General features: G+C 30.8%; 1 protein-coding gene across 1 annotated transcript in view; it reads left to right on the plus strand.

Annotated features, from left to right (window-relative positions):
• Positions 1–10,295, plus strand: part of LOC107439986 (dnaJ homolog subfamily A member 2) — a 23,212-nt gene extending 12,917 nt beyond the window's left edge. The window contains exons 7-10 of the mRNA XM_043040783.2: positions 4,536–4,678; positions 4,805–5,003; positions 7,115–7,242; positions 8,999–10,295. Coding sequence (XP_042896717.1) covers positions 4,536–4,678; positions 4,805–5,003; positions 7,115–7,242; positions 8,999–9,187 — 659 coding nt within the window. The 3' untranslated portion in view covers positions 9,188–10,295. The remainder of the gene's footprint in view (positions 1–4,535; positions 4,679–4,804; positions 5,004–7,114; positions 7,243–8,998) is intronic.
• The last annotated feature ends 14,100 nt before the right edge of the window (positions 10,296–24,395 follow it).

Raw genomic sequence — 24,395 nt, forward strand, 5'->3', positions numbered from 1 at the left:
CCATGTCAACCGTCATCTATGAAAAGGTACCCCGACATAGAGTCGAGTTAACATGTCTTATATACTAGTGAATTGGAGTTGTAATTTTGTAGTGGTAGATACGCTACAGTACTCTCCCACCAGAATTATAGCTGTGATAGAATTCGATACATAGATACCACTAGTTGCTGCATTTGTAACAGAGCTGGATTAGGGTCACCGGGTTTTAAACATTACTCATGAAGGCTGTATTCAGATCATGGTCCTAGTCGCTTCCGTGTTGCCTTTAGCAGCTGGGTGTATGCAGGTTGATGTTGTGTGCGATCAGAGGAGCAACAGGAGGTAGATAATGGCACAGTCACAAGTAGCAAGTCAACTGTTCCGGTGGACCATCCATCGAAGTAGGTGTGTACAGATCGCAGTGGGCGTTACTGCCAATGTAGGTGTGTTCACATCTGGTCCGAAGGTTGCCAATGAGGGCTGGAGTTGTTATTGACAACGTCAACCTTCATCTATGAAGCCCACCATAGAATCGAGTTAACATGTCTTATATACTAGTGAATTGGAGTTTTGATTTTGTAGAGGTAGATACGCTACCTATGCAATATGAGCTTTTAAGTAGGGATTGGTAAGAAGGTTGTGTTAGTTCACATATTTAATTCAAACCATTATCTATTTATTTCAAAGCTAATGAGAACAATATGCTGATTATAAACCAGGTGAAGTAAACAATCTTTAAAAAATAAATAGTTGATAGAAGGCTGTTAAAATGAAAGTGAAAAGAGTTAAGCTTTACAGAACAATAAAAAATAGATCTTCAAACTAAATTCTAATTTAGTGGTAAAAAATAGCAATTGTACATATATATAATTTTTTTGATTACATCCTGTGTAGTTTTAAAAAATATTGCTATTTATAGTTAGCAATATGTTTGTAAATTCAGAACTCTAAGCATAAATCAGAGTTAAATTTAACTTAAAATTTTTAGTGAAAGAATGTTCTGTCTTTTGTTTAAAAGAAGTAAAGCTAATTTTTTAGTTGCTGTTTTAGGTGTATTTATTTTTTTAATTCCTCTCAAAATGCTAGCTTCACTCTCTCTTTTTAATACAGTCAATGTACTTGAGTATGATCTTCCATGATCACAACTGAATCATTCATTATGTTATCATTTGATTTATTGCATTGATGCAATGTTATTTTAGTATGCACTGAACTGTTCATTCCAATATAGTGATCAAGGTTTAGTTTTATCTTTAACTATTCCCTTGGGGGAAAAAGAAATACATCTCAAAATACTTTGAAATTTAAAGTTTTGTTTTTACATGGGTTCCATAATAGATTCCACTTAGCAAAATAAAAGCATCCTTTTTAAACTTATCACTATCCAGGGATCTGTCTAGGCCGAATTTACTACCGTTTAGCGGTACCTTCATAAAATTTAATTTTAGGTAAAATGGTAGTTTCACAAAATACTTTTTCTTAAAATTGTATTTTTGTATCCCTTAAGAAACAATAAATCTATATTTTTACCATGTTTTTGTGTTGATTTTTTTAATATGATTTTTAATTGACATTTTTCAAAATTTATGTCTAAATTTTCACAAAATAGGTACCTTTCAGAAAAACCTAGACAGACCCCTGCTATCTCTGTCTATGCTACCTTTATTTCTTGTGTAATAATATTTCTTAGAATAATGGGACTCACTTTCTAATGTGTTAGCACAATGCTAACACATTAGAAAGTTAAACAACTAAAGAGGGGGGAATTAAGCTGTAAAATTTTAAATGGAAAATTGTATATCAATTGAATGGTTTTGTGTCAAATGTGCATGCATTTTTATCAAAAAGTATAAAAATATGAGTCAATATTGTGATAGAAACAAAGCGGTCCATTTTAAACCCCTCTGCCATTTATGTTAATGATTTGCAGTGCAAGTTTCAGCCATTTTGTCGAACAAATTCTTCATTTTCATTTAATGTTTAGGCCTTTTTGGTTTCCTATTGTGGAAGCAGTATGTATGCAGGGAGGGGTCTATCTAGACATTTTGTGAAAGGTCCGTTTTTCGTGAAATTGTGAAAAAATCGCTCACATTCTTTCAAGCACAAATTCATAAAAGCGGACCCCGCTTTTATGAATTTGTGCAAATAGGGTCCGGTTATTGCAAAAAAGTTTTTCAAGGAGTTTTGAAATTCTAAGTAGATGCAAGATTATGCTCGGAACTGTAAAATTATAATAAAAAAATTAAATTTTCAAAAATAAACAGCAATTGCTGCTTCTAATGCAAATATTTGGTATTTAGCCTATACTCCTGAACGCAGAATATTCATTTCGGACGAATGATGAAAGAATCGTCTGCCGAAGACAAAACTAAATTTGTTTACATCTTGCTTGTTTTCTGCCCTGGAAAGGGTTTATTCGATTAACAAAACAATAATGAAGATAAATAAATTTGTGAAGTGTCCGTTTTTATGAAAAGATATTTTGTGCAGGCCCAAATTTCTTCTAAACAGATCCCTGGTATGTAACACTATTAATAGCAATGGATGTCAGTAATTCCATAAATTTTACTTTATGTATTTATTTTTTACAGTTTTGCAAACAATTATATGAAAAGTGTAAATTTTCATTATTTTTGAGGTGCTGGTATGAAAATTATTTAAAGGCTATGATGATAAAAGGTTAATTTTTTGAGAGCTAGTAACTTAGGTTGACTGCTATGATCAATTTAATCTTCTCACTGAGCCTTTCTTAAGTTAAAGCTAAGAAGAATTTCCAATTACTAATTTTTTTTAATAGCTTGTTATGTTACCAAGTCTTTCATATTCATCATATATTATTTAAAAAAAATTCTTTCAAGTATTTTTACACTTATTTTAAATTTTATTTGCAAGATTATTTATTTTAAAAAAATTTATCTTATTTTGGAAATTTGGTCGCTTGCTTTTTGCAATTTTATCTTTCTCTTCCCAACTTAAATATCAAGGGTAATTGTAATCCTGGAATTCCGTTTTTTTTTTTTTAAATTTTTTTATCTTCTGGTTCTAAAAACTAGGAACGCCAAGTGATTTTTCTGCAAATTTCATGAAGTTTCCTGGACTAGCTCCGCAATCTGAAGTGTAAATTTTGTTAACAAGATGTTTGCATGCGTGTGATTCTTCTGCCATGTGGCAATTCCATCAATTTAATTCCTCTGTTTTGACAAATTTACTTGGAACTATGTTGGATTCCACTAATATCGAGATTCATGTTTGCAGAATTTTAACACAATTTTGGTATTTATTTGATTTAAAAGTTACATGTTTCGATGTGTATTCATGCAACTTAATAATTGTACATCTTGATTCATATTTATTATTTTAAATTCAGTATCGCAGTTCATATTCTCAGATTTGAAAATCCGGTATTACTATTATTAAGAGCTAAGTTTTTCTGGAAATAGTTGCTATAAAGGTGTAATATGTTTCATTGGTAAGTAATTTGATTTTAAATCTTTTCTCAAAAAGATGTTAAATATGAAGCATGTATGGTGTATAGTTGGATATTTTGACATTGAGTTTGTGCACTGCCCTGTAATTTTCCGTGTTTTTCACTTAGTGCCGATATCACCCCTTTTTATATGTAGGATAGCTTTATTTTTGCTATCCCCACATTTTTTGGGGCTCAAATTTTTTATCTTTGTATAGTGGAGTATATTAAAGCTTATTTAGTGTTTGTAAAGCTTAAAGCTAGCTTACGAGTTATTGATTGAATATCTCACTTTGTATTTCTATGCAGGATATTGTCTCTGTTATTGCAACAAGAAAAAATATTTCCACAACTATAGAAAATTTTCGATTTTTTTTGTTATCCAAATGTTTGTTTGTTATCAACTGAGTTATTCGTATTCTGATTGAAATGTTATAATTGGTGTTTTACTTGAATGATTTTTATGAAGTACTGTCTTAACATTTTAATTAGATTTCTATGAAAACGTTATTCTTTTTTAAATGATTATTTTTAACATGTTTTTGTTAGTTCCTTGCTTTTAATTCACATAAAGCTGGCCCACATTTTGCTGAGGTTTCAAACTTATATATTTTATTTTTTATTGCTATAATTCTAAAATTAATCTAATTCACAAAATTAATCTAAATATTTATATGCTTATCAGGGGTCTGTATGGGCCAAATTTACTACCGTTTAGCAGTACCTTCACAAATTCAACTTTAGGAAAAACAGTAGTTTCACAAAATACTTTTTCTTAAAATTCTTTTATTTTGTGTTGATTTTTTTCATATAATTTTTAATTTTCACAAAATAGGTACCTCTCAGAAAAATCTAGACAGACCCCTCCTTATACATTTACCAAACTCCTCTGAATTTGTCAATATTTATTTGCCAAAAAATGTCCTGTAGGTCTATTTTAAAATTATATTGTCTGTCATATAAGATCCATTTTTGACAAGGATGTTTTGTCTTAAAGAAAATGATTTTAATGCTGCATAGATTGATATTTCTGTGTCTCTAGAGTTCTATTGATTGTGAATAAAAAAAATTTTCTCTTTTCTGTGATTAGGAGAAGTATTAAATGAAAGAGACCGATGTAAAGTGTGCAAAGGAAAGAAAATAGTTCAGGAGACAAAACGTCTCGAAGTGCACGTTGACAAGGGTATGCAAGACGGACAGAAAATATACTTTAGAGGAGATGGCAATCAAATGGTATTTATTTAATTTTCAAATTCATTATTCTCTTAACTGTTATTATTAAGTGTGTGTGTGTGTGTTTGATTTAATATGTATGTATATATTAATTTTGAGAATTCTAAGATTTGTATTCCTTTCTAGCCTGGGGTTGAACCTGGAGATGTCATTATAGTTCTTCAGCAGTTGCCTCACACTTTGTTTGAAAGGTCTGGCCATGATTTATTTATGCCTTACACGCTAACTCTCGTTGAAGCTTTATGTGGATTTTCCATGGTTATAAAACATCTGGATGGAAGAGACATTGTGGTTCGTCATGCTCCTGCTGAAGTAATCGAACCAGGTAATAAATTAACTCATCTGTATTTACAAGCCTCACAGATTGCCTGATGTAATGTTTTGCGTAATGTTCATTCATATCTTATTCATGAGACATCCTTTATTTGGTAGAGTGGAAATGTCTTTTTTTTTTTTTTTTTTTTAAGTATAGACCTGTCAGCTCAGGCTTTTTTTGTCCTATTTCAGACCTCAGACTAACAAAATATTTTTCAGGCTTTTTTTTTTTTCCCAAGTAACTATGAATTGGAGAACCCTGGCACACTTTGCATACAGCCCCAAAACTAATTGAACTCTTTAATAATTTTAAAAAGAAGTATAACGTTTTTAGTAAAGGGTGTATCAATGATTTCTGTTTAGAATGATGCCCTAACTCTGGTTAAAATAGCTAGTTCGAGTTTCTTCTTTTGGTGGGATCTATAAAAAATCATCTGAAGTTAGTAGCTAATAAATTAATAACTGGGCCATCTTTACAGCAATAAAGGAATCTTAACTTTTTGTGTTTTCTTGTCAAAACAAACTTATGAGAATTTGTTGGTTGAGAAATCAAAACGAAAAATTATTTAAAGTTTTCAAAGATGTTATATTAGTCACTAATTTTTGGGGGTAAAGGGATCGCCTAACTAGATTTAATTTTTGTTTGCTTATTCTTCTGTGTCTTTGTCAAAGGTACCAAAATTTTAATTTCTGAAGTTGGCAGGACTGGATTTAATGAATCAGTGTTTTGCATGGTATATATGTGATGCACTTTTGAATTATTGTAGATTTGATGTATACAGCTGTTCATATACTTTCAAATTTACATATTTGACTCTATTTTAATCTGAAGTTTTGTCATTTAGATGTGAATGAAGTTTAAAATGCCATCTCACCATTTATATGAATGTAATGCATGCTGATCAACTTAGAATTTAAAGATTGATAGCCTATCTTAATATTCACTGTAACAATGTATGTCCTATTAGGTTAATAGATGCACCAACTTTTACTACTTTGCCTTAAAGATAGATTGTCTTAAGTACTTAATTTCCCCTTTTCCAAAATGAGTTTTTTTCCCCTTTATTATCTCTATTTTTGCCGTTAATAACTGTAATTGCGTGGTTTTTGTATTGTTCCTTTGAAGTTATTAAAATAAGCTTTGATAAGTTTGTCAATGATGTGTATTTTGAATGTATGGAGGAAATGAGAGAAGGTACTGCACAGTTTTTATTGAAACATGTTGTACAATGGGCTAATACAGCAGAATTGTTTTTCAGATTCCTTATCTTGATTTTTTAACCCTATTTTACAATTAACAATGGCAAATAGTTATGAAATACCTTTCTTTTAGTATTATTGGATACAATTTCTGTATATTATAGAGAAAGGCAATGTTAATCAATTTGATTCTATATTTGTTAATGCAGAAATTGTTCTTTGTAAAAAAAATCGAAACTACTGACTCAATTAGTGTGTTATAAGTTATATTTTCTTAGTGCTGAATAATTTTTGCTATAGTTTCATTTTTATTTTTTTTTAGTTACTTAGATCACTATTTTTCCATAAAAAATTTTTTTAATTCCTTTGGTTTTTGAAATTTTTTTAGTGTGCATTTTCTTTTCTTCGATTCATTCTAGTTTTTAATCTGAGGATTATGCACTTTAGAAAGGTAATGTATAAAATTGAAACTGTTCACTTTTACTCACAATCTCTTTTGAGATGTAAATATGTACGGATAAAAATAATCTTCTGTTATTATGTAATAAACTACAGTGTAACCTATTATATCCTGACAAAATCTTATTTTACTTCTAAAATTAAAAAAAAATTGTGCTGCTACCCATGTTTTTTTCTTCTACTTTTATATTTAAATTCTTAATACAAAAATTTTATATTCATTTAAATATAAAGCTTTAAAAAATTTGTTTCCAATTAATCTTATTTATTTATTTTTTTGAGATAAAAGATGATTTAGATTAACAAATTTTAGTCTGTTCTAAAGTATATGCCTCTGTAGTACTAATTGTTAAATTGCTCACTGTAATAAACTTCTGCTTTTTGGGTATTAAAAACAATAAAAGAAATACAATAATTAAAAATAGTTCAGCATATTTAATGTGTCTGCTTTGTTTCTTTCAGGTAGTGTCAAAGGAGTGGTGAATGAAGGAATGCCTATCTACAGAAATCCATTCGAAAAAGGAAACCTTTACATAAAGTTTTCTGTTACTTTTCCTGATAATCATTTTGCTGATATTTCCAAAATCAAGGTAATTTTAACAACTATCATAAAGTGTATTTTGTGTTCATTAAAAGAATTTTAATTAAATTTCTTGAAAAGAAAAATCTATTTTTTTTTTCATGTATTCATTCATAATTTTTCTACATTGATGGAAAAGAGATCTGACCACCAAGAAAAAGTTACTGTAAAGTAATGAAATTTCAGATATGTGTTTGTCTGAGTAACATATTCAATTTATTAAAGTTTCAAGGTTATAGGTTATGCAATTAAGAGAAAAACAATTTCAACTGTAAAATAGTGATTCATTTATAACCAGCAGAATTTTGAAGGCATTGATCATACAGATACTGTCTGTCATTTTGTGGGGTAGAGTTCCATGTCTGCTGCACTTGGTCAGTCAATTCGGGGATGGTTAACGCTGGTTGTTAATTATGCTGATTGTGTCCAATGATGTCCCATACCTGCTAAATTGGTTAAAGATCTAGCAGGCCAAGGCAACATGTCGACGTTGCATGTTGGGTTGCAGCAGCAGCACGAGGGCGAGCAATATCCTGTTGGAAAGTACCCCCCTTAAGTGCTGCTTTTGAATAGCCACAAATCAGGTTGACGCACATGTTTGCAGTCAAGTTGTGTTGAATAACTGTGAGACTACTCTTGCTGTCATTGGAAATTGCTCTTCGAACCGTAACTCCGGGTGTAGGTCTAGTGTGGCTGGGCTGCAGACAGGTCTGTAGCAGGTGCTCACCTGCCTCCACAAGAGTTCTCCACTCTGTCCTCCAGTGAGCTCTAACTTGACACCACTCACGTTGTAAACCGCAGTGGTTTTGAGTTAGTGGAATGCAAGCTACGGGGTGTCTCACTCGGAGCTGTATTTGAAGTAGCCGATTTGTAACAGTTTGTTGTGTCACTGCAACGCCAGCTGCAGATCGAATTTCTGATACAGACACGGTGCAATGCGTGACTGCCACACAGCGGTCTTCCCCCTGAGTAGTGCTGTGTGACCGTTGGACTGCGTATGTGCTAAGCGTGAAATTTGAATTGACTTCTTTTAATTGTATTAACAAGACTACCAGGTTTAGTTTATCTAGCACAAATCTTCCTTGGTGTTTGGATTTTTTTTTTCCAGCAGTGTATTTACTAAGTGGAATGTTTAATGCTCCTCTTGTTTGTTTTGTCAAATGTACGAATTTATCTCTTATATAATAATTAAGTAATTGGATGTGAAGTATGCTAGATTTTATATATTTTAGACACTTAACCCTTAATCTAAGTTGACTTCACCAGCCAATATGTACTGTCATTTTAATATATTAAATTTAACATAATATTTAATTTTATATTTTAAGTTAATTGTAAATAAGACAACAATAATTTATTGATTTTTACTTCCATTTGTAGGCATTGAGCAAAGACATTGAGCAAACTTGGCTTTGCTCATTGAGCAAAGTAAAAGTACCATGCCACCTATGTGGTGGCATTGATATATGAAAGTTTTTTATGTTCTATAATAATACATAAACTTAATTTATAAAGTAAAGTTCAAATCCGCAAAGTTTTAGGAGTCTTAAATGTTCCATAATGAACAGGTACTTCATTTTTCCATCATATTTAAAGGTACAACATATCCAGTGTATTTTCAAAATAACAATGGGGGTACTGGCTAATTAGGTTAGAGTACAATAGATAGTAATTTACAATAGAGGTTAGGCAAAACTTAATCTTGTAGTCATAAGAATACTGTTACGAATTCACTATATATTGACTAAAAGCATTTTATTTTACAGGCCCTTGAGCTTCTCTTACCTCCAAGACCTCCTTTTGAAATGCCTACTGGCGATAATGTTGAAGAAGCTGACTTACACGACTATGACCCTGACGCCCATAGAGGGGCTGGCAGCAGTCGCTCTGAAGCTTACGATTCAGATGACGAGGACAGACATCGTGGCCCTGGTGTTCAGTGTGCACATCAATAAATCTGAAGTTTTAGTTTGAAATTATACCTTATGAGGAGAAAACAGACTTTTATCTTCTGGGATTATTATATCGTAGACTGTGAAGAAACGGATAATTTATGTGCATCGTCCATTATATTTATACTCTCATTTTCCAAATTTTTCAAGGCATGCACACAACACGCTTGTCGTGTGGGAAATATATTCTGTATAATAGTATTGTACCTATCTATATATAATGTACTATTTCTTCTCGACACAAAAAAAGGAACCTTTTTTTTTTTATTGGAAAGTTAGCTGTATAGTGTGCTATGTCCTGTGATAGCAGTCTCTATGTTATGTATAGCCTTATTTCACCTTTTTTTTCTTCCTTTGTTGTGTTGAATTAAAGGCCTTTTGTTATAATCAGGTCTATTTATTTTAATTACTTTGTTTCATTTATTTCATATGTAGGTTATTGGCTATTTAAAAACTGAAATATTAAGTGCTGAATGAAGTGAATTTGCATTTGTACATACTATGTTAATTTATTCACTGTGTGTGGGGTATAATTAATCTTATGTTTATTATAGACTGTAAAATTAAAAATATGGAGATAAATTTTTAATTTCTTCCTCTTTTTCGAAAGTATAAATATATTTAGGATTGACAATCTGAAAGCTTCATTCAAATAAATCATGCGTTTTAGTGTACCTATGAAAGAAGTCATATGCTGTTATTATAGAATATGATTAATCATAACCTGATTGCCTTTGTATTTTTGATACAGAGGCAGAAGAATTTTTACGAGTTACTCTACTTTGGAAAACTGATTAAATATTATTAGAAATTTATAATTTGGAATTCATCTTAAAATAAATACTCTGTGGACTGCTTATTTGATTTTATGAATGTTAATGCTCTAAATGTAACTAATGCCCATTATTTCTGGCTGTGAGTTGTACATTACAAAGCTAACATTATCATAGATTTAAGTTTTTTATGGAGATATTTCCCTTTTAAATTGTTTTTATAATTAAGTCAGCTTCATTCTAGCATGCTTTCTTTTAGTTTGTTTAATGTTTTTGATAAAAGGTGTGCTTTCTCTTACAATTAAACAGTGTTAATTAAAAGTATTTCTTATCTTAAATTGTGTTTTTACTTTGGAAATATTTAAGTGGGCATTTAAATAGATTAAAAGATCTACATATAATGTATATAATATATACAGAGTAATGGTCAATATAAACTCTCTTTTGCAAAAAATAATAAAGAAACACATGATTCCGTTAAGGTAAATTAACAGGCTTTATTTTTTCTTTTAAGCTATAATAATAGGACGAATCATTCTGTTTATTAATTTCAGTTTAGATACACAATGGTGGTAGACATTATAATTTAAATTTCAATAGCATTTATTAGTCTAGCTGGTATGAAACGTATTTAACAATGCTATGTTTAAAGAAACGCCTCTTAACTCTCAGTGGTTTGATTTTAAATCAATTTGTAACTAAAAGCGTAATTTATATGTAATGATATCCCCCTTTGTATGATCTCTTGAGCGTTTGAGTGGGTTTTAGTGATAGTAGGGTCAGCAATATGTAGAATTCATCCCCCCCCCCTCCAAAGATTAAGTAATTCTTAGATCAAGCAACCAAAAAAAAAAATAATAAAAGCAACTGTTTGTTTTCATGATAAAATATCTGAGACTAAAATGTATTTGTATTACATGGATAAATACCTTCATAAACCTCCCATGATTAATCCGTGGATAAATTCTTTTAAGAAGAGTCTATGAAAAAAAAAAATTTACCTTATAACTATTTTTTTTTATATTTATTTTATTAAATTTTTTATAACTATTTTATTGATTTTAGCATATACTTTTATTTGCTGGGAAATTGATGTTTAAATTAATTAATCAGCCTCAGTTTTTGAATAGCTATATAGAATTATAAATTATTTATAAGAAAATATTCATATCTTATTGTCTCTTAAACATATGCAACTATTATGTGTATTAACTGTTAAACGACTGTACTTCAACAAATACTAAGTCTACACACCCAAAATAGTAAACACATATTTCATTAACCCATTTGCTGAAAGCAAATTTAGTATGAGATTAATACACATATACTGCAATTTCCTACAATTAATTTTCCTGTAACCACTTGACAATGAAAATCTGGCCAAGTAAACCAGTTACATCTCAAATTAATTTTTCAAACAAAGGAAATAATTATTTCCCAGTTAAATATAAGCATATTAACCTTTTTCTTCCATTGGATAAGTGTCTGCAAACTGATAAATTATTCAAATTATTAGCTTGTTTTCAAATCTGATAGCTAAAAAAGTCATATTTTTAAAATTCGATTTCTCAGAAACTTTTCAACCAATTTTGTATTTTGCCATGTAGAATTACATTCTATGAAATCAATGTAAAAAATTCTAAACCTTACAGTTTAAAAAGAAAAAAAATTGACAGTCAATATTTACTAAAAGTTATTTTTTGCGTGGTATTGTCACTGGATGAACAAATTTCATAATTCTGTACAAAAAATTTTCGATTCGCTTAAAAGTTCTCCGTGTATGGCAAATCGTCTTCACTAATTATATGGCATATTTGAAGGCTACTCCCTTAAAGTCCTAGAACATGAAGATCCTATCATTAGATCAGAGATTAATCAGGTTGATCCTTTTTTTGCTCACTGTGAAAGGCTTCCAAAATTTACTTAGGGTAATTTCTGTAGATTCCTCAGGTCAATATATTTAACAATCTAGATTCTCATTCACAAACACAGATTTTTCACATACTGTACACATAGCTGCCAACTCTACTGGTTTAATAAAAATTATGGTTTTTGTGCATTTTAAGAAATTCCCTGAAATTGTGAAGTTTTCTAAAAAAAAATTCCTATTTAAATAGAAATTTTGCACAGATTATTGCTTACTTGAATATTTAAAGAAGTATTACTAATACATAATGAAGCTAGCTTCATTTATAGTAATCAGTTTAAAACTTTTTTTTTTCAAAAATGTTCACTTTATTTTATTCAAAACTCCCTTTTTAAATTAATTAAAAGATCTTTTAACTATCTTTAATGAATTAAATGCCTATTACTATTCAAAATTATAAGCTGACATAATACCATTCCTGCCAAGTCCCCTGTTTTATAACAAAGATTCCTGTATTTTATTCCTGTTTACCCATATATGATGAAGACAATTTTTTTAAAGAAATTTTGCTGAAAGAATATCCGCTGGTGGCAAAAATATTTCTCTTAGTGCTGTTGCAAGTACTGCACTATGTTGATTGTTAATAGTTTAAAAATGTCTTCTTTTAATTAAGATTTATATACATATTTATTAAGTTCATTTGATGTCAATAACTGGAAAATATTGCAGGTTTTTATTTTAGTGACTATAAAAATCCCTTAAATTAATTCCTTATGTGTATAATATTTAATACATTAGACAGCAATTATCATGAAATTTATAGTATTTCGTAATATCTGCTGGATTTTTTCTTAACCTTGTTTGCAGCTATGAGTACGACAAATGGTCCATGATTAACATTCTCCATTTCATTCTGTTGAATACTCGTGCTTGTAGCTTCTCATATTTTTGTATGTATCTAGTTTCTAAGGCTGGCTGCACATTGCGGATGCAAAAGACGTGCAGAAGTCTAATTCTCTTGCACTACCATTCAAAGTTCCTCCGACTGAGTGCCTTTTCTTTCAGGTCGCCTTGGATCCATTATAATTTATTGAAAAATTGCTACCCTTATTTAAGTGTGTGCAGTATATAATTTTTCCCTTTTAAATTATTTGTGATAAAGGATGTGGATACGTTTTGAATCTAAATTTTACAGACTGAAAAATTTATACTCTCAAAATTTGTCCAAATCTTATCGAGGACAATCACGGAATAGAAATTAAAGGTATCAAAACCAGTTTATTTGCCATAGCTCTATTGTTTAAGCTTTAATATCACTCTGAGGATGTTAAAATAAAGTCTGGTTCTGATGGAAATCCTTCTAACTTGTGGGTTTTAAATTATGAACTGAAATAGTTAAAGTAATAACGTAATAACTCTTTTTCAATTATGCAAGAGCGTGGGATTTCAGTGGAATTTGCCAAGAAATTTTAGACAATTTGATGGGTTTTTTTTTTATTTTTTTTTTTTAGATTTAACAAATTAGAACTAAGACCTCTGATTTCTACAGAGCATGGAATTATTTAAAGACAAAATTTTATATCAAGGAAAATATTAATTTCTATAAATTTTGCACGTAGAAAATTCTTACCGAGACTATCTTTACATATATTGTAATTAATACTGAATTTATAAGTAAACTCCACTGAAATTTTTTTTTTTTTTTAACTTTCTTTTGTAAATTCTTTTGTAAACTAATCTTGCAAAAACATTTTTCCTGGAACCATTTTCTTTGTTGAGTTTCAACTGGAGCAGAAATGGCATTGACTGAGAATATATTAGGTGAGACTAGTGGTGAAACTATTGTAGTCGCTACTTTTTTTTTTGTAGTTAGTAGTGTAGCTATTCCTGGAAAGTACTTTTAACGTTAGTTTAGTAAAAAAACAAGGTTTTCAACAATGCTTCATTTTTTGAATTTGATAGGTACAAATCGTCATGGGTTCATTAATGAATGCTTAAAAATGACATTCGTTAACAGGAATTACGTATTTAGAATCACATATGACCAATATTCAAACTAACCATTACGAAAAATTGATGATCACTTCGGTCATACTTGAGATTGTACACTCGAAAAATATGGATATTTCAAAGGAAGGGAACGTATTTTTGATGTATATAATTTCTTAAGTTGAAATAAATGACAATACAAAGAAATTGCAAGTATTTGATAATTTCGCATTTCTTAAATTAAATATTCGCTGTTGAAAAGGTCGCAAAAAGTTGAAGGTTAAAGGAATTATTTCGAAAAGAAATTTATTGGAGGTAACTAACAGGCTCATGTCAACATGAAAAAATATTTCATAATTATTTCCTTACATTAGTAAGTTTGTCTCATTAAAGTAGTGAAGTAATTGCTGCAATTCCAAAATGGTTGTTGTAAACTGTAAAAATAATGCATTTTTTCGGTCCATTGAGTGAGGCATATATGGTCTGATAGGGAAGCTTGAAGCTAGTTTTTAAAGTGGAAAGCTTCAAATCCAATTTTTCTCAAATTCTTTAACTCAAATTTTATTATTCTATACATTTTAGAATATTGAACACTGTTCTTTTTTTTCATCATGCTTATATACGTGTATCACTTTTAATGCATGTGTAGGATTTACTGTTTGTCTAAGATAGGTACTCTGACCGCCACTAAGTCTGCGACAGTCTGGTGTTATGGAAAGATTTGAATTTTTTTGTGAACCTGCGTGCACAGAATGTAAACAAAAGCATCGCAAAACCGAAAATGTTTTGTTAGGCTAACTGAATTTATGCACGGATATATAGATTATAAGGCCCTTTAACATGTATAACAGCTGATGCTTTATTACGATTCAATAAGGCCCAAAATAGTATAAAAATTGGAACTCTTGTTAAACTAGTATTGATGAATTTAAGTCGTGCTTCACAATGATTTAAAAACGTGTAGCATTAAGAAAGTGTTTAGTGGTACTTTAAAATTATGTATATTTTAAATATAAACGAATCAATATATATCCTGGATATAGAAACAACTTGTGAAATGGAAATGAATATTGTATTAAATTAGAAAAATAACTTTTACAATAAATTAAACATTTTAATCTAACCAAATAACTTATATAGAATTTACTGAAACCATCAGTGAGCAGACTTATCTGTCCCAAGCCATTGCCTATTCCAATTTCATCAAGTAAAAAAAAAAAAGAGAATGAGGAAAAAAAAAATTTATAAAAGAAAAATCCAACAACAGGGATGAGATTCTTCCGCGGATTTCCGCTTTTTTTTTAGATTTTTCCATTTTTTCCGCTAATTTCCGCGGAAATTTTTTTGAACAAGTTAAAATATTTTATGAGGAATTTAATNAAGAAAAATCCAACAAAGATCTATAAGTATTTTATGGAAAATACGGATGTACATTAAAATTTTACAATATAAAGCAGTAGACTTGTTTCAAGCGCACAAAAATAGGCTCCCATTTCAAGACTTGTCAGACGATCGCATTTTCTTTATCTTCCAAATTTTTTGCTTAAATGCATCATTTATCAGCCATTCCTAATTTTGTTTAGATCAAATGTAGCATTAATAATTCTCTGCCGAGTCTCGAAAATGGGTGCCTATTTTTGAGCGCTTGAAACATGTCGACTGTTATTTCCGATTAGTGTGTTTTTGATGCGAATGAAGTCAATCAAGTAATTAGTAAGAAGTATTAATCAAGTAATTTCTTTTCGCTTCAATTTTTTGGGATTATTTATTTAATATAGTTACAATTATTTCAACGAAGTTTTTAAGTGGTAAAGGATTTTTTTAAAAAAATTTTTAGTTGTAAAAAAAGTACCTACTAATTTCTTTTTAATATTCTGTTATTTCTCTTTTCTCGACTTTCAAAAAAAAAAAGTTAAATGATTTTTTCTTAATGACGAGTGAATTAAATAAGTTTTATACACAATGCTTTCTAAAGGAAAAAGAAAACTTTAATGTTTCATGATTGTCACTACATGACAGCATCATTAGGAACAGGCATTTTCATTTTAAACTTTAACATGTTTCCAAACCGGAAGTGGTGCCGTTTCCCCTACTCTTCTTTGACTGTAGTTTCCTTGTTAGAATCTTGTTTTACTTTTGTGATTGATAACATAATTCTTTAGACAAAATAGAAATTCTAAATTAAGTATAATATTTTGAAAGAATCATTTATGATTTAATTGTGTTCTAGAATTGGGTAAGTTTTTACAAAATTTGGCACTCTGAACAGTTTTTGAAAACCATTTTTAAAGGAAGTTTGTTTTATTTTAATAATTGAGATATAACTTATTTATTTTGCAATATTCAATGAAATACCTTTTTCTTATAGATTTAATCATATTTATTAATCTATTTATGGTTATTACTTGCGCATATATATTTAATTTTTGGAATATTAACTCATATACAATAAGTATTTTAATGTTTTGAGATTAATTGATTGAGATTTTCTAAAAATCTTTCATTTTAATTATTTTATAGCTTTTTCTTCTTGGAAAAGAAAGCTTAAATGACATTTATTTATAATTTTTAAAGAATACTATCAAATTATTTATTTATAATCTAATTTATGTGAAAAATACTATTCATTACATAAATATTATTATTGTTGAGAATATTTTCATGAATGTTATTCAAAAGATGGTTGACGAAAATTTTTAATCCCTTGTCGTAACATTTGTGAACATTTTTGGAAAAATATTTAATTTTTTTCATTACGAGAAAATCATATAAGGACTTGAGGGGATTACTTATTGATAATTGGGACTTTTAAAGAACACATTTTAAAAAAAATATTGAGAATAATTTGTGAAAATAGGGACTAATTGGCAGTTTTGTAAAAGCTAGATGAGAAATTCTGTAAAAAAAATGTTTTACAAGTAATTATAATTGCACATACATAACATATCAAGTAATTATAATTGCATAAAAATATTAGGCACTTGTTTCATGTAAATACTAGAAAGTCATTATAAAAGAATAGACAGACATTGAACATGATTTCGGAATAACCATAAAATAACTTCGAAGTTCACTTGTATTTCAAGAATATTTGGTAAACACAACCTCAATCATAAGTGAATGTTCTTATAAAAATAAGAACATTCTATCTATAACATATTAAATATGTTCACGTTACAAAAAATTAGTCTACCAACGAAGGAAATTTTTTTAGCCCATAATAAAAAATATAAATTAATTCAACATGCGAACGATAAAAAATTTTCTAATCCGTAAACAAAAGTTTCATAAAAATGACAAATTAAATTACCTATTTATTTAACTAGCAGCGACGAAAATACGAATTTGGATTGCGTTTCGGCGCACGGAACTGTTGAGGTCGATCGCCTTGTTTTGTTTTTATTCGGACTCTCTCTGTGCTTGAAACACTCAAAAAGTTATTTTTGATAGTTTCTGACTGATTTATTTTAACGTCGTCTATAAAAAAGTCGAGCAATGGAATTTTAAAGGTTAAAGTACTTCAGTTATGGAATTTATATTTAAAGGTGATCATTGAACTTTATATTAAATGTTGTTTTATGTACATATGTACCCGAGCAACAATTTTACCTTGATCCTAATTGGGCTAAAAATTAGCTCAACATGGGTCCTATATTGGGATGTCTAGATTTTTTTATATTGGTACTAGAAGGACTTATATTTACCAATATAGAACCTATATTCGTTAAATAATGGATATAAAATATCGAGAGAATCTGGCAATTCTATATAGGATCGATATTGTCTGTAAAATATCGGGTGAATCTGGAAATTCCATTCAGGGCCAAGAAAAATAACGACCCTTACTGAGCCAAGATTCATAAATATTGTCCCACTGAGGGCCCAAGTTATTTTGCTGCTTAGGGTATATATATATAGAGAGAGAGAAGATTGAGATTCGAAGGCTTGATGGAGCTAAACTGTTCGAATTGGAAACAGTCTGATTTATCCCAGATATTCATAACTTAGCATATCGAATTTGCGACTAGCAATGATCAACTCCACAAGTCTCATAATTTCAAACGCAACCCAGAAGACAGGGAAACTTTTTGATCAATCACTTTGTTCAACTCGCCTTCGCAATGGACTTTGCGACGAAGCCGAGTGACTCACAGAGGAAAAACTACCACGCTTCAATGGTAAAGGTATTTTCAAAATTCGGGCGAGCGGCAAAAATAAAGATTTTTTCATCAGTGAATGTGGACTGTTCATCACTTTAATACTGCCATGTTCTCCCTATTATATGAATTTTTGTACGTTATTTACGTTGCTCTAAAGCTGCATAAGGGGATTTTGGCGATAGTCTGTGAAACATTCCTGGGGATGATCCGAAGACATAACCATCAAAATTTTGCTACTCTGCTGACGAGATCTCATTTGGGAGGCCACTTCCTCGATTTAGACATAAATCTGAAAGGGAAGGAAATTTTCTCCAAATCCATAAGCCAATGGTACTGCTCAGCGACCGATCACGGGACTTTCGATTCCACAGATTTTACGAGTACATATATCGCAGTTGTAGTTGTAGTACGTTTACGTCGCACTAGAGCTGCACAATGGGCTATTGGCGACGGTCTGAGAAACATTCCTGAGGATGATCCGAAGATATGCCATCACAATTTCGATCCTCTGCAGAGGGGATGATACTCCCGCTTCGGTAGCCCAACGACCTGCACGTGAAGTCGATTACTTTACGTTAGCACAGTTTAACGAGGACCAAGCTAGTGATGCTTGACTTCGGTGATCTGCTGGGAACCGTGTCTTAACGATCAGTCCTCAGCGGGACAGTACATATATCGCATGTAGTCTGAGTTTTCAGCGGAGTCGAGGATCGAACCATGGCCCCTTCAGACCGGAGTCCGATTCTCTGACCACTGGGCTACCACGCCCTCCCCTATTTTTGTACCTACCTTTTCCATGGTTTACTAGTCCGGCAGTGGACTGATCGTTAAGACACGGTTACCAGCATATCGCCGAAGTCAAGCATCACTGGCTACGGACAGTGAGCGGGTGGGTAACCACTTGGATCAGTCTGCATGGGGACCTAGGGTGTGCGGTATTGGCCCTCGTTAAACTGTTCTATCGTAAAGTGCTCGACATCGCGTGCATGTCGTCGGGCTACCGAAGAGGGGAATGCCATCCCCTCTTCAGAGGATCAAAATTGTGATGTTAGGTCTTCGGATCATCCTCAGGGATGTTTCCCGGAAAGTCGCCAATAGCCCATTGTGCAGCAACAGTGCGACGTAAATGAAAAACAATAACCATGTTTTACTATAAATTTATTTTAACTTTATACTATGAAAATTTAAAAAAAAACGAACGAAAGAAAGATGATAATGAAGAAGTGCTAAATATTTATTAATTCGTTACAGGATATATTTAACTTACTATTTTGAAGAATGTTACCTATCTGTAGAAATAAAAAATTTAATCTCATTAGATGAAACGGGGCAGAGAAAGTATAAATAAACAAATCAAAGAGGCGGTTTCGCATTTCTAGATTGGTTAAAAATGTCCCACGGTACCTTGCCTCAACTCTTCCTTTTCATTTGTTTGTTATTTCAGTCTCTGACATACTGTCACGCATCTCTTCACAAAAAGTTCGAGAAGGGTTATTTTCGAACGTTTTTCTCTCCCCCTGCTTACCTGTCGGAAGAATGTAGACCAAGGATCTACCTTGTTATCTCTTATCCTTATAAATACTGCAGAAAATGCGAGAGTTGTAAAATTTAAAATGTTTAAGTGGAACAGGTAAGTTACCTTGGAGAAAACGATCGTTACTTAAATGAGAAATCTTATGTAACTCTTATACACCTTTTTTGAAAATAATATGCTATTTTCATAACTGCAGTGATTTAGCAACAGTTACTTATGACTGTTGGGCCAAGTTAAGCCTATCTTTAGTCAGCTCTATGTTTATGGCACAAAACGCCAATATGGAGAAAAGCCACAGTTTTGTGAAAATGAAAAGTGTTTGTGATCTAATTTTTTGATATTTAAATGTTGCATTATCTGGGCTCATAAAACTTTGTAAAGACTGAGAATAAGGCATGGACTTTGATTATTTTCATCTAGGTGGGAAAATGTCGCTAAATTGGCGATTTTTTAAAAAAGTTTAATAATTTTTAAAATATTTATGTTATTCATCCGTTCTAAAGCCCAGATAATTCTTCACGACCATATCATATATAGGGTTTAAAACCTTCGAACCTCATTGAAAACCTTTTTTTTTTCTTCAGTAAAGCAGAAAGGTGTGACAAAGCAAAATTCGTGTAATCTTCTTCAACAAAGAATTCTTAAATGAAAATATTACACGCAGCCCAATGGCAGCCTTTTTCTTATCGGATGCTATAGTATCTAAGAAGAATTCTAGATTGTGTAAATATTGTATATAACCTTTTTTTATCCCTTCATTTTATTATCATTCACATATCAGACTGGTGCAATGGGGGAGCAACCCATCAGCAGCTGCAGGCAGTAACGGGGGAGGGGGTCCACCAACCGTGCCTTATTGTCATTTTTTTAATGTATGTATATTTATGTCTGTGCTATCCATACACTCGACTATAAGCCATTACCTTATTTCTTTGAATCTTGTCAGATCCGATGAATCAGTATATATTAACTCATGTTTGTGCTATCCATACACTCGTAAGCCTAGACACGTCATTACCTTATTTCCTTGAATAATGTCAGATCCGATGAATCAGTATACATTAACTCATGTTTGGGCTATCCATACACTCGACTATAAGCCTAGACACGTCATTACCTTATTTCTTTGAATCATGTCAGATCCGATGAATCAGTATATACGTATTCGTGTTTGTGCTATCCATTCACTCGACTATAAGCCTAGACATGCTATTACCTTATTTCCTTGAATAATGTCAGATCCGATGAATCAGTATCTATACATTAACTCCTGTTTGGGCTATCCATACACTCGACTATAAGCCTAGACACGTCATTACCTTATTTCTTTCAATCGTGTCAGATCCGATGAATCAGTGAGAGCCCACAAGGGCTTGTACTGAGTAACCAGTTCAGCTACATAGTGGTTAAGCCTTTAAAATATTCTCCATATTAATCAAAATTATGCAAAATTTATTGTCACTGCGTTATAAACATTTTTTGTCCACAGAGGAGTATTTCCCAAACCTGGTTAGATAGTAAGATGGCGTCATATATTTTATATACATTAATGCTTACATGATAAATTACTGGCATACATTAATGCATAAATAATGGCATTTTGAAGCAATTGGAGATTGTGGTTTTCTGTCCAAAGTGCAGCATTTGGCAACCCTGGTTATGCAGTAAGATAGCATTAAATATTTTTAATAAATTAGTACTTACATTAATTTAAATAGTATTTTAAAGTACTCGGAAAAGGCAAAAGTCGATTTATTGAATTCTATTATTCTGTCTACGTATTGTTTTATGGTTTTGGTTTAACAAGTGAGTTCAGATAACACAGTGGGGGTTTCGCCTGTTTGGCCGACATTTTCTCTTTAAATATAATATATTCTTATCCTAATAGCGGTTGTATATCTATGCGGAACTGACTACCTAGCAGTCGATGACTTAACTTGGCTGAAGTTTATAAGAATGCTAAAGTAAAGAAAGAAAAGTATAAAAATTCTTACTTTTTTTTTCCTTTACCCAGTATCGCGCAAACACTGACGCAATGTTTCACTTTAAAACGACATTGTAACAAACACGGCGTTTTTCAGCAGGTGAACGACTTGTAAACTGCGATGTTAACGTGAAATGTTATTACGTAATTTTTGAGCTGGAGGCTGTTGTGAAGTTAGTAAAAGTAAAAAAAAGGGGCAAGTTTATTTATTTTAAAAGAGGGAAACCGTGGTCTTAATTTAGATAACTTTTTTTCATGAAGCATCCAAATATCATCTGTTAATATTTTTTTTTNTTTTTTTTTTTTTTTTTTTTTTTTTTTTTTTTTTTTTGGCGGAACGTCAAGATTTATTCCTTTTAAACCAAATAATTTTTCTCCAACATCAATGTTTCCGTATTAGTTTGTTGGCACAAATTCAAAGCGATGTTTACATCTTTAACAAATAACAGTTTACAGGAAAAGTTTCACTTAATGATTCTTCCCCCCCCCCTATCGAAATAAATTGAGTTCAGCGTTCCCCCTCCCCTTCTTTCAACTGAATAAACACAAGAATAAAAAAATAGGGAAAGATGATTGTTTACAAATCCACGATCTAATAAATTAATAGTTCATGTATTTTCCTTTAGTCATATAAACCATGTAAGAAATTAAAAATATTATGCAAACAAAAGGACGAAAAGCTGTGTAAAAAATGAAAATGAAAAAGAAAAAAAAAAGAACTTAAGAGACATTTGAGGCGTGTTGTTTTTGAAAGTGGAATAGGTCCATTTGCAGTTGAAAAAAAAAAATTTTTAAGACCTTAATAATCATTGTTTCTTTTCAAAGTTTTATCATTATATAGTGCTAAAAATACACACTTAAATTGATTAACTTCGCCAATATTTTTAAATTCACTCAAACACTAATCCTTTTGAATATAGTGATATAGGAAGGATTGACTTATTCCACTTTTAAAAGTAACGGCACATTTAGTGCATTTACTTTTTACCATGCATTATTACATTCCTTCACAGTTCACCTTATTTGTTATTTGACCATTATGTGACAGAATTATTAAACAAGGATACCATTAACGCAGCATGCATGATTGAATCTAAAAATCGTTTTATTTCTTTTTTAAAGCTTTAATAATCGTTAATTCATTTCAAAGTTTTATCATTGTACAGTGTTAAAAATAAACATCTGAATTGATTAACTATGCGAATAATTTCAAATTCGCTAACAAGGTTTTTCGAAATTCTGTCGCCAAGGAAAATAAAAAAAAGTCACAGTTTAAGTGCCTTACACATAAAGCAAAACTATAATTTTAAACTATATATACCATCATGCCATGATGAATTATCCGGGCTTTAGAACGGACAAACAACTTAAATATTTTAAAAGTTATTAAACTTTTTTTAAAAATCGTTAATTTGGCGACATTTTCCCACCTAGTTGGAAATTATCCAAATCACTGGAGTATTCTCAGTTTTTGCAAATTTTTATGAGCCCAGGTAATCCAGCATTGGAGTAAGCTTTTAAATATTAAAAAATTAAACCACAAACGCTTTTCATTTTCACTAAAGTATGGCTTTTCTCCATATTGACGTTTTGCGCCATTTTCAAAATATGAGTAGACAGCGATGGCTTTAGATAAACTTGACCTAACAGTCTTCAGTGTAACTGTTGTAAGCTTACAGCAGTTATGAAAATAGCTAATTACAACAATAAAAAAAGCACGATTTCAAATGACTGAGTCTTTTAAATGTCCAGATATAAATAAAATGAACTTGTTCTACTTAAGAAAGTAACGACACATTTTGTGCATTTATTGTTACCTTGTATTATTACATTCTTTCATATCTCATCGCATACGTTATTTGACCATTATGTGACAGAACTGTTAAGCAGGGATTCCATTCAAGCAGCATGCAACGGTTTATTTACGGTAAATATCAACAAGAAGTGTTACATCACTGCTTTTGCTTTCTAGAAACTCGTATTCTAATTTCGTAAGTTCTGACAAATAGTTTAACTACGCAGTGATTAACGCAGTTCACTAAAGTGATGATTAATCACTATTTATTGAACTCTGTTTTTTTTTTTCTTCAAAAGTGGTATGGATGCATAAAAAAATATTGAATGTAAATTTCAGCTTTTAATAGGAAATAACTCTAAACTGCAAATGTAGGCTTGACAACAATCTCGTTTTTTTTCTTTCCGCCAGATATTTTATTTTAATTGCCAGAGAAATTAAAACTAACAAGATTTTATTTAAATTTGCTAATACGTTGAATGCCACGCTAATTGTACATGGCTTCCCCGTCTGGCCACACGGTAAGTATCTACAAACTAAATTTGCAAATATTAGACAGATTTCGCTAGTTTCAGAGATGCCAACTGCTCCGGACAAGGCTAAATAATTTTAAACTTTATAATGTTATTGGCTATCATTGGAATTTTGCAGTTGCTTCGGTCAAATAATTTCCGAGTAGCACAATTTCAAGTAAGTTATGCAATTTAAAAATTCTTTTTCTCATAAAACTATTCAACTAATTTCATTAAAATTTTGTAGCTTAAAATTGTTTAGTTTAGAATGGTGTGAAAAACTGTAAACCTCACAGTTGAATAAAATGTAGACCATTATGAAATGAAACAATAAATAAGTTTTACCAATTATTTTTCTCGGACAAATTATCATAGGATGAAATTTTTTTATAATTTTATGCTCTGAAATATGGGGAAATAAGCGAAAATGAAATTTTCGACAGCTCTCCGGTCTGAACTATTGAGATAATGATAATTATTGAGATATTGAGAACTATTGAGATATTTACTTGATTACGGCTACCCGTCATATTTCGTAAAAAAATCCTAATACTTCAAAAAAAAAAAAAAAGAAGAAAGAACGTGTTTATTTATAGA

The sequence above is a fragment of the Parasteatoda tepidariorum genome, chromosome 6 (genome assembly GCF_043381705.1).
Source record: "Parasteatoda tepidariorum isolate YZ-2023 chromosome 6, CAS_Ptep_4.0, whole genome shotgun sequence".
NCBI classification, from domain to species: Eukaryota; Metazoa; Arthropoda; class Arachnida; order Araneae; family Theridiidae; genus Parasteatoda; species Parasteatoda tepidariorum.